Here is a 12,532-nt window from a genome sequence, read left to right on the forward strand (position 1 = left end):
TAAAGAAGACTTTTCAAATTCTTTTGTAATGAAACTAATACAGTTTTCTAGCTAAAAGTATTCATTTAAATTATCAAAACTATTTCATGTAGCTAGGAACACTTGGGAGTCTGAAGGACAGAACTCATCCCAGAAAAAGACATGTTAGAGAGTTTAGTCTGTATCTGAACTTTTAAGTGCTATCAGAAGCTGCGCGTTTAGAAATGTTTTGAGAACCTGAAAGAAAATTAGGCAAAGATGGTCAGTTTGTGGTACCACTAAGGTACATTCAAGCTTCTGGCCTGTTTGTCAGGTCCTGGTTCTCAGTACAAACAGCTCTTGGTGAAAACTGCCTTCCAAAGCAAACTATCACCCTTAGGAGAAAGGGTGATATTCATTGGCATTTCCACATTTATAAAGGCTATTTATCTTATTTCCTCTTCTCTCTTTCCTACAGGATTTTTCATTGCAGGAAATTGAAACTACGTTCAGAAGTAAGAGCCGTGCTGGGGTGTCTGACACCTCTGACAAATACAGGTATTGAGATAATATGCACACACAGAAACCTATTTTTAAACAAGGCTGAGTGTAAACACTCAAATGAATCCGAAGCCTAATCTGAAACTACAGGGTAACCAGATACAGCTTTGCAGAAACCAAAGCCAGCAATAACGAGAAGTATGAATTGTTGACGTCAACTCTGAAAGTGTTGAAAATAACAGTGGGTAGAGAACACACCTGTTCATTTGATAGCTTCACAGAAATTTTGTTCAGTCAGTGCCCAATGGATGAGCGTACTCTAAATATCAGCTAAAGGAAACGACATTCATTTTGGGAAAATCTCAGATCTTGGGATAAATTTGCATTAAATTTCATTGATGATAATTGTACAGAATGAGAAGTATCGTGTACAAGAGATTTTGTTTTGCTTATTTAACAATAAAACAGTAAAAAAAAATTGTTTGAGTGAGGGAATTTACCCTTGGAAAGATGTTTAAAGGGGCCAGAGAAGACACAGCAACTATCAGAGCAATGGTTAAATTAATTGGTGTAGAGTCATGCATGTATCTTAGTTATCTAGTGCTGCATAAGAAAAACACCACAAATCAATGGAATTAACAAATAGAAACTCATTCTCTCACATGTTAGGAAGAGAGAAGTCCAAATTCAGGGTCCCAGCTCTAGGGCAAGGCTTTTCCGTCTGTGGGCTCTGGTGAAAGGGCTTTGTCTCTTTCCAACAACTGTTGGCCAGACATTTCTTGGAGATTTCCATATATCTTGGCATCAATCTTCCCCTAGGTCTAGGAGGTTCTCAGCACTGGGACCCTGGGCCTAAAGATTGACTCTCCTCCTAGCTCTTCTTTCTTGGTGGTACCAAGGTCTCTCACTCTCTACTAGCTTCTTTCTCCTTTTATCTCTTATAGATAAAATATGTAGGCTGCTCCCCAGGAAAACTGCTCTTACACTGGCTCAGGGCTGTGACTTGAGTAAGGGTAATGACTTAAGAGTGATGCATCCCACCCTAATCCTGCCTCATTAGCATAACAAACATAGCCTAATCCTCTTTAACAAATCTACTCCTACTTCATTAGGAGCTCTGGAAGCATAGTGCCTAAGGCACTTGACTGCTAACCAGAAGGCTGTCGGTTCAAACCCACCAGCCACTCCTAGGAAGGAAAGTTGGGCAATCTATTTCCATAGTGATACCACCTCAGAAACCCAAGGAGGGGTCACTATGAGTCGGGTCTGACTCAATGCCACATAATAACAACAACCTGCTTCATTAACCACAGACAGAGGTTAGGATTTACAACATAGCACAAATGGAGAATGATCACACTATACTGGGAATTATGGACTAGCCAAGTTGACACATGTTTTTGGGGAACACATTTTGATCCATGACAGTATGTATATGTGTATGTGCATATATTGCATATGCCTAATTCCCTCTCATTATCTTTCTCTTATAACCAGCCTCTTATACTAATTGTCTTTTCTCAGTTCATGCTATACTCTCTCAAGTTTAAAACCACGTATATGTGATTCCTTGTGTTCTTTGCCTTTTATATGAGTCTTTTGATGTGTCCATTCTCACATCGCCTCTTTCCCCAACTATTCCAACAGTGCTCTCTCACCACTAGTCTCCACCCACTTATCAACATACCACATTTTTAGAATAAGGTTCCTTAATCCCTCCAATGCTCCAAAATTCCAGTGGCTACCTAGCAGGTGCTTAGGTGTGGGTCAAATTACTGCTTCCTCAGGGAAATCATTCAAGTGTTCTCTAAAGCAGCCTAGTTCTGTGGCCTCCCACCAACCTCCCACTCAGACACCTACTGGATTCTTCTGATACACTTTAAATAATGTGCTGTTACCCAAGCATGCCCTAAAGTCCTCAGGACTTTATTTAATGCCTCAGCATTAAAATTATTCCCTTGCTCTGCAATACCCTTCAATATTTGGTATATCTATTCTTCAAGGTTACATTCAGACACATGTACTTGGATTCACTTTGTTTCACTTTGTATAATGCCCATTGTTTCTACCAATGAACTCTAAAACCTGTAAGGGAGGGAAAGGTGCTCTTCTCAACTTTGTACCCCTTGTACTTAGCATAATCCATCTCCTAGCGGGTGCTTAGAAACTATCTGTTGCATTGAAATGCCAGGCATTTTAGATAAAATGAATGAAGTTGCAGGGAATAAAAAGTTCCCACACTAATACAAAAATTGCTATCTTCAGCAGTAAAAATTCTGCAAAAGAATGAAATCATAGCCTAACCTAATCAACTATATTTGTCTGGTAGTTTCATAACAGAAAGAATACCTGATTGTTGTATATCTGAAAACTGAATAAATATTTTGATACTTCACACAGCTGATTTATTTTCAGACAGATTGTAAATTTACAGAAATATTCATCATTTGTTGTTGTTGTTGTTATTTGCCGTCGAGTCGGCCCCGACTCATCATTACATTATCATTAATTTTGATTATCATATATATGATAACATGATTATCACTAATATCATGAAAGCACTCTGGATAGAAAAAGATAGATAATCTAAACCATAGTGGATTAAGTCCTTACTTCTATTATGAAAAACACCAAAGAATCAGGTAACGCACATCACCACAAAAGATCATGACTCTCACATCCTGTTGTAACTTTTTAGTCCTGAAATTAGGACTTAAAGAGAGCACAAGATGTATATGCAGAATTTAAGGGGAAAAAAATTATTATTTAAAGTAATTCTAAATATTTTCTCTACAAGTGCTGTATCTGAATTTAAATATGCACTTGGGGCATTTTAGCAAGTTATATAACCAAAACAAGAAAAGATGTTTTTACTTTAAAATGTAGTTTTTTGCATATTTTAAGTTGGAGAACAAAAAAATAAATGCAATACAAATTTAGTTGGACATATATTTATTTTGCCAAATGATTTCTCATCCTTTCAGTAAAAATTATCACACAATGTAGACTTTCCTGGGCACATACTACATGTCAGTCACTATAGAGACCCAAAACGGGTAATTCTATTATTATCTTCATTTTAGAAAAAAAAAGAAAATTGATTTGTTACAGTTTTCACTTGATACAAGTGAAATAACTGGTTCAAGGTCCTCTGTTAGTAAATGGCCAAGCTCATTGTCAACCTAGCGCTTGCTAGGCTGTATGTAGTGTTTCTCTCATCTAAGGAAAGTCCTAATTCCTAATAGCATGAGACATGCAGCAGCACCCCAGAGCTAAAGATAACTTCCTTAGCCAAGAAAACTTATCCTCAAGAAAAAGTATCCTCACTTGATTATGAACTGAAATGACTAATTACTAAGGACTGGGAGTGAAGATCTGAGAGAAATTGTCAACGGGAGACATGAAGGGAAAAAAGACCAACAATTCTCATACTGGTTGGGTCTACATAAGCCACCTTCAAGTTTAATGTACTCAGTGATTTTCATTTTACCTTAACACCTCTTTAAATGAGAGAAACAATCTACTTTTAAGTTTTTCCTGGTAAAACATCATTTTATATGGTCTCAGTTCTTTGGACTGGTCCACCAGCTCTCTGCACTCCTCTTCTCCCTACTCTTAGTTACTAATTCCAAAGTGTCTACAATAAGATTTTTAACACGAAGTCAGAGAAACATAACACTCTGCTCTCAAGAGAACAAGGCACTCTGAGTGTACAAAATAGCCATCATACCTGCTTTCGTCCCCGAGGCAAAGTGGCCACGGTGTCTGCCAGCATTTGAATCCTTCTGTTATCATCCATCGGGAGGCTGCCTGTGAGTGTGGAATAAGAGCTGTAGGCTGGACCAGCACAGTAGTCCACCACATTGCCATTGCTGCTCTGTTGCATGAGCTTCTGTAAAGACATTGTGAATAAAGATAGCTAGCACATAACCAGCTAGCACATGGTTGAGTGACCTGGCAGGATGGGGGAAGCTAAAAGTATAACCCTCTGACAAGTAATCAAAAGTAGCAAAGCCCATGTGACTTCTGTGGTTTGAGGTACTTGTTACACAAACTCTATCTTTCAGTTCACTCCCGTTTCTCAAAAAAAAAAAAAAAATTTTTTTTTCTTCAATCCCCTGGGAGAATCTAAAGTTAGTTTAAACAATGAAAGAAAATCAGTTTTTCGTTTTGTTTTGTTTTTTGCCCTCTTCAAACAGCCAGAACTCTTAGGCTTTCATGTTCTATGAAAAGCTGTGTTCAAAACATCATCTGTCTTTTTTTTTTTTTTTTTTAAGGAAGAAAGAAAAACTTTCTTCCTTAAAGTTCTGCTATTTGTTTCCCATCTATTCTCTTACTTAATATTAGTAGTGCAATGCAAATGTTAGAATGTACAGACATTCAGTTCTTATGGATATAAGCAAGAATTACAGGTTCTGGTCATAATGTTCTCTTAGGAAGTCCTTGTAATGTACCTTCCCTGAAGCACACCCTAGCTCATTAATGTTCATCAAAGAGACGTTATATCTGCCACTTGGGTGGTAATCATTCAGCATTCTTATCGTGTCCTTCCACTACTTTGTCCTGACCAAAATTATCCATCACCGTAACAAGATACCATGGGAAGGGAAAGGCAGAACATTTAGGACATAAAATTGACCATATCCTACAATGGACTTTGCTGTAGCAACGGCAAGTGATCTTGGAAGAAGAGCAGAGTTGGCAGGAAGCTAACAGGCAAACCAAAGTGGCACGGGATGTTTCCAATTGGTCCTATATGGGCATACAGGTTAAGGACACACAAAGTCCTCAAGTTTACAGATTTGGCACATAGGTACTTTTTGTGTGTAGGGAGTGAGGGAAGCAGGTTGTTTTGAAAGAACTGGTTTCAGGGGAGGGGCAGAGGAGGCCAGAAGAAGGAAGAATCAAAATAAAATGAGAAAGTTTCTATAGCACAAAAGGTCAAATGTGATATTCAGAATCATTTTGAAGGTCAGCAGTAGAATTTAAAAGAGTTGGAAAATCTTTGAACTAAAATGGAATGCGAGTACATTAGCAGTCAAGGTGAATTAAGCTCAAGCACAGCTTGCCAAACGTAAATAGTAAAGTCTTCCGAGTTAACAATTCTTTAGGAGATGGTGCCAACACAGAAATATTTAAAATCCTATCATAGCATGACTCACTACTAGCATTCATTTAGACTTAAGCAAATGCATGTCTCCAAAAACATAAATATCTAAATCAGGAACTGCAATACTACAGGGACCAGGTAGGTAACATAAATGAATATAAATGTGTAAGACAAAAATGAGTGGTAGAGATTTTAGCAATGACAGAATACATCTATTATAAATGCACTCATGCGTTAAGAACAGATAGATGATGATGATACATACATACGTACACACATACACAGATGCGTGGTTGTCTTAGGTGTTGTTCAGTCAGTTACTACTCATAGCAACCCTGTACACAACGGAACAAAACACTGCTTGGTCCTGAACCATCATCATAATCATCGCTAGGTTTGAGCCCATTGTAGCAGCCACAGTGTTAATCTATCTCCTTGAGGGTCTTCCTCTTTCTCGCTGACCTTCTACTTTACAAAGCATGAAGTCTTTCTCCAGGGACTGATCCATCCTGGTAAAATGTCCAAAGTACGTGAGACAAAGTTTCTCCATCCTCACTTCTAAGAAGCATCATGGGTATACTTCTTCCAAGAAAGATTTGTCCGTTCTTCTGCCACTCCATGGTATATTTAATATTCTTTGCCAACACCATAATTCAAATACATCAATTCCTCTTCAGTCTTCTTTCTTCATTGCCCAGCTTTCACACTCATATGAGATGATTAAAAAACCATGACTTGGATCAGGTGCACCTTAGTCCTCAACATGCCATCTTTGCTTTTTAACATTTTTACAGCAGATTTACCCAGTGCAATACATTGTTTCATCTCCTGACTGCTTCCAGGGGATTGTGGTTCCAAGTAAAGTGAAATCCTTGATAATTTCAATATTTTCTCCATTTATCATGATGTCACTTACTAATCCTGTTGTGAAGATTTTTTTTCTTTATATTGAGGTGTAATCCATAATTAAGACTATAATTTCACCAATAAATGCTTCAAGTCCTCCTCCCTTTCAGCAAGCAAGGATGTGTCATCTACATATCTCAAGTTGTTAATTAGTCTTCTTCCAATCTTGTTGCCATGTTCTTCATATAGTCCAACTCCTCAGATTATTTGCTCAGCAAACAGATTGACTAAGTATAGTGAAAGGGTACAACGCTGAAGTAAACCTTTCCTGATCTTCAACCATCCAGCATTCCCTTGTTCTTCTCAAAGGTGTATGCACAGGTTCCACATCAGCACAATTAAGGGGTCTGGAATTCTCCTTCTTCACAATGTTACCGATAATTTGTTATAATCCAACATTAAGTTGAGTGTTTTGCATAGTTGAATGTCTTCATATAGTCAATAAAACACAACTAAACAACTTTCTGGAATTCTCTGCATTCAGCCAAGATCCATCTGATATCAGCAATGATATTCCTCATTCCATATCTGCTTCTGAATCCAACTTCAGTTTCTGGGAGTTTCCTGTTGATGTCCTGGTGCAACCGTTTTTGAATGATCTTCAAAAAAATTTTATTTGTGTGTGATATAGATTGTATTGTTCAATAATTTCCACATTTTATTGGATCACCTTTCTTTGGAACAGGCACAAATAAGGATCTCTTCCATTTGGTTGACCAAGTAGCTGCCTTCCAAATCTCATTTTCTTGATACAGATGAATGCATGCTTCCAGCACAGCATCCATTTGTTGAAACATCTCAATTGGTATTGCATCAATCCCTGGAGCATTGTCTTTTGCCAATGGTTTCAGTGCAGCTTAGACTTCTTCCTTCAAAACTACCAGTTGTTGATCACATGCTACTTCCTGAAATAGCTGAATGTCAATCAATTCTTTTTGGTGCAGTGACTCTGTGTACTTCTTTGATCTTCTTTTGATGCCTCCTGTGTCATGCAATATTTTGCATAAAGACTACTTCAATATTGCAACTCAAGGCTTGAATTCTTTCTTCAATTTTTTCAGCTAGAGAAATGCCAAGCATGCTCTTCCCTTTTGGTTTTCTAACTCCAGGACTTTGCACATTTCACTATAGACCTTACTTTGTCTTCTCAAGCACCCATGGGAATCTTCTCTTTGGCTCTTTCATCTCATCATTTCTTCCATTTGCGTTAGCTACTCTCCATTCAAGAGCAAATTTCACAGTTTCTTCTGACATTCATTATTGTCTTTTCTCACTTTCATGTCTTTTTAATGACCTTTTGTTTTCTTTATGTATGATGTACTTGATGTCATTCCACAATGTGACTGGTCTTTGGTCATTAGTGTTCAATGTGTCAAATCTGTTCTTGAGATGGTGTCTAAATTTGGGTTGAATATACTCAAGGTTGTACTTTGGCTCTCATGGACTTGTTTTAATTTTCTTCAGCTTCGACTTGAACTTGCACATGACCAATTGATGGTGTGTTCTACAGTCCACTCTGGTCTTCTGACTGATGATATTGAGCTTCTCTATCGTCTCCGTACAGAGTTGCAGTCTATTTAGTTCCTGTGTATTCCATCTGGTGAGGTCCATGCATGTAGTAACTGTTTATATTGTTGAAGATAGGTATTTCCAATGAATAGGTCATTGGTCTTGCAAAATTCTATTATGTGATACTCAGCATCCATTGATATTCAGAACATCCATTAATAATCAAAATGTGGAATGTATAAAGTAAGAACTTAGGAAAATTAAAAGTTGTTAAAAATGAAATGGAATTGTTGAAGATAGAGATCCTAGATATTAGTAAGCTGAAATGGATTAGTATCACCATTTTCAAGCATATGGTCTACTAGGCCAAATTAAAGAGGAATGGAATCACATTCATTGTCAGAAAGAACACTGCAGGATCTTCCCTGAAGTACAATGCTGCCAGTGATAACATAATATACCTAGAAAGAAAGATCAGTTAATATGACAATTATTCAAATTTACACACTAAACATTAATGCCAAAGACAAAGAAATGGAAGATTTTTACCAGCTTCTTATATCTGAAATTGGTCAAACATGCAATCAAGATGCATTGATAATTACTAGTGATTGGAATGTAAAAGTTGTAGACAAAGAAGAGTCAGTAGTTGGGAAATATGGCCTTGTTGACAGAAACAACTCAAAGATTGCAGGATAGAATTGTGCAAGAGCAATGACCTATTCACTGGAAATACCTAAATACACAGGATGAAGATATTGATTTTAAAAATATCTACAGGCTAAAAGTCATGTGACTTATGTCAACACTATTAGTTTATAACAGCAGTCTACCTGACTCTGAAGAATTTTTTAAAAGTTAGGTAAATAGTTTTAATATTTCAAAGTGCTAAAGGAAAACTATATACTTGCCTTATATAAGACCACATGGTCAAAGTTTAATAGATGGGAATTAAAATTGTATGAACTTAGTGTGTTATTGATGTAAATTATACAAATCTTGGCTATAATCTCAACAGAAGTAGACCTTCCATTGTATATGTTAATAGTGGTTACTTCTGGAGAAGGAATTGCAGGAGAAGGTGGGGGTGGGGTAAGGATGAAGAACTTACAAAATTTATTCTATGTATGGCTTGAATCTTATGCAATGAGTATGCACTCATATATATAGAGTGCTTGTTGTTCTTGTTGTTATGTGCCGTTGAGTCGGACCTGACTCATAGCTACCCCTCCTTGGGTTGTCGAGGCAGTATCACTACAGAAGTAGATTGCCCAACCTTCCTTCAGAGGAGTGGCTGGTGGGTTTGAACCGCCAGCTTTCTGGTTAGCAGTCAAGTGCCTTAGGCACTATGCTACCAGAGCTCCTATATATAGTGCTGGGGGTGCAAATTTACAAAGCAAATTTGTTTTACATTCAACAGTTCATGCACATTCAATTTCAAGGTCCTGATTACCATCCCCAGCCATAAAAAACTCTATTCCCTGACAGTAACCCCACCCTGTGCCCTTTTTATCTACACATTCCTGACTGTCCAGCTTTCCTTCTTTGTGAATGCTGCCCCTTTGATGTCTCATGGCTGATTGATCTAAGGGGTGCATTTCCTTACAGCAGGTGGATGCATCACCCTGGGGTAGGTGTTCTGCATGTAGGTCTTTCTACTGTTGGGCTGAGAGCCAATCCATGGAAGTGAGTCCATTTCTAGGCCTGAAGGATAACCCAGGGCCATAGTCTTAGGGGTCCTACCAGCTTCTGTCTGACTAGTAATTCTGGTCATTTTTGTGTTTTTGGATTTTGTTCCACATGTTTCCTCCCACTCTATCCAGGACTTCTAGTTTTGATCCCATTCTGAGCGGTTGGCATTGGTAGCTGAGCACCATCTAGTTCTTCTGGTCTCAGTGTCATGAAGGCTGAGGACCTTGTGGTCTATCTTATCTTTGGACTGATTATTTCTAGATGACTTTGATTTTCTTCGCTCCAGATGAGAGGAGACCAGTAGTTGCATCTTAGATGGCTGCTTGAAAGCTTATAAGATCACAGTCACTAATCACCAAAGTAGGTTGTAGAACAATGCACTCCTATTAAGTCCATTTTAAATATACCATAATTTTCAGATATTTTTGAAAATCCAATCATATTTTGCTTATAATCATATCATGAATTTACAGGTCTTCATATTTCTGTTTATGCTTACTGATGAGAATCATTGGTACATAAACCAGATGTTCAGTGTTTATTGACAGATTTTTATTTTGATTAATCAACTTTCTTTTTTCTTCTTGGAAGTAATCCCTGCATATTTCCTTATCATTTTCTTCTACTCAAATATAATTCTTCATCAAAACCAAACAATTGTTTAGCATAATTTGTAAAGAATATCTGCCTTGAGCATTGTGTTCTTTTAAAATCTATTTATGTGGGATCAATTGACAACAACAACTTGAAATATTAGCTAGGAAACAGGCAGCAACTGAGTTTATGTTAATGGTGGAAGAACACTTGGAAAAGAAAAGTGAGAATGGTTGCACAATCCATAGAATCAATTCACTGAATTGTACATGTAAAAATTGTTGAATTGGTGTATGTTCTGTTACGTATAAAAAATAAATTATTTATATAAGAGAAAAAGTCTGCTGGAATACCCCAAAATTAGTGTAGTGAAAGAAAGTAAGACAATGACAGGCCACTAATTTTTATGGAGGTAAATGGCATTCTGTTGAAATCTACTGTTGTTCTCTACTGTCTAATCTATTTCTCATTAGTCATATATTGCCCTGCCCTTCTCCACTACCACCACCACATACACACAATTCCATTTCAAAATCAAATCTTTTATCAAAATTCAAGGTAAATGAGTAACAGTGTTCTTTCTTCTTCCCTTAGCTAACACCCTACATTGCCCTCAGTTCTCAGTTCTTATTTAATCTAACCCTTGCCCAATGGGTATGGGCAGTGCTACTCAACAGAATTGGGAAGGGCTTCAGGGCTTTACAAGGTAACTTATAGAAAGTAAGAAACCTGTTTGGGGATTTCAATTTTGTGTAATTCTTGGAATAGCAAAGTATTCACACGAAATCTAGGTGATTTCCCCTTGGTCTTTAAATAAAATCTGAACTCCTGAGCCTTGCCTGCAAGATCTGCATGTCCTAGTAAATCCTATGACTTTAAAACATACCACACTCTGGTCATGCTGGTCTTCCTTCTGTCCTTCCAACAGAAAGAATTTCCTCTTCAGGGCTTTTACACTCACTACTCCTTCTGCTCCCATCCCCCACCACCACCTTCACTTGTCTCATTTTTTTCCTCTCTCTATTTAAATCCTGATTCAAATATGGCCTATTATAGAGCCCCTCCCTAACTGCCTTAGCCACTCTTTTTCTCTCTCTGTTCCATTGCCTGGTTTCATTTTCTTCACAGCACTTAACTACAGTTCACATTATTCTGTTTATTTATTTGCTTGTTTATTTTCTGACACTCCTGAGGAGAACACAGAATCCATCTGAATCCTTAGCACCTAGACTACTGCCTGACATTCAGTAAACACTGAATAAATGAGCTGCATGCTAACCAGATATAGGTGAAGAAGAAGAAAAAAAAAAAAAAGATTTGGTACTAATAATAGATAGAATAGTGGTATTTGTAGGAAAAAAAAAAAATCTGTAATTTCTTCCATGGAAGGAAACAGAGTATGTTGGTGTATGTGATTTCAATAGTGTTGCAGCAAAATAGAGAGTTTCCAACAATATCTGCCATGTTCCTAATTACATCTCTAATTATAAGAAGTACTATGGGTGATAAATGGCCAACTAAAGCCAACACTTAATATTTTTGTGGGATGGATATGGTGAATAAGTAGGGGAGGAAAAAACAGTACAGAAAGAAGTAGCATAGATTCAAGAACAGTTCCACAATAAACTACATTATACTTGTATTATATATGTCCTCAGCAAGTTATTTGACCTCTTTGAGCTTCTATTTTCTCATTAGTAAATGCAAATAATAAGAAGCTCTGGTGGCATAGTGTCTAAGGCATTTGACTGATAATCAGAGGGTTGGTGGTTCAAACCCGCTAGCTGCTCCACAGAAGGAAGTTGGGGCAATCTACTTCCATAAAGATTTACCACCTGGGAAACCCAATGGGAATCACTATAAGTTGGAATCAGCTCGATGGCAATGAGTTTGGCTTTTGAGGTAAATGCAGATAATGCCGTTCACAGCTGTTATGAAGATTAAATAAAATTACATAGGCAAAATTTCACATCAAGGGTGTTGTTGTTAGTTGTTATGTGCCATCAAGTCATGTCCAACTCATAGTGACCCTATGCACAGCAGAACAAAACACTGCCCAGTCCCGCGCCACCTCCATGATCCTTGTTATACCTGAGCCCATCATCGCAGCCACTGTGTCAATCCATCTCGTTGAGGGCCTTCCCCTCTTTTGTGGACCCTTCACCTTACCAAGCATGACATACTTCTCCAGGGAATGGTCCCTCCTGACAACATGACCAAAGTAGGTGACACAAAGTCTGGCCATTCTCACTTCCAAGGAGC

General features: G+C 37.7%; 1 protein-coding gene across 1 annotated transcript in view; it reads right to left on the reverse strand.

The window, feature by feature from the left end:
* LOC103197837 (cytohesin 1 interacting protein) overlaps positions 1–4,363 on the reverse strand; it is a 43,871-nt gene extending 39,508 nt beyond the window's left edge. The window contains exon 1 of the mRNA XM_007941815.2: positions 4,190–4,363. Within this exon, the coding sequence (XP_007940006.1) occupies positions 4,190–4,363 (174 nt within the window). The remainder of the gene's footprint in view (positions 1–4,189) is intronic.
* Positions 4,364–12,532: the final 8,169 nt, after the last annotated feature.

Source organism: Orycteropus afer, unplaced genomic scaffold, assembly GCF_000298275.1.
Source record: "Orycteropus afer afer isolate SDZICR_OR568_19922 unplaced genomic scaffold, OryAfe1.0 scaffold00084, whole genome shotgun sequence".
In the NCBI taxonomy this organism is placed as follows: domain Eukaryota; kingdom Metazoa; phylum Chordata; class Mammalia; order Tubulidentata; family Orycteropodidae; genus Orycteropus; species Orycteropus afer.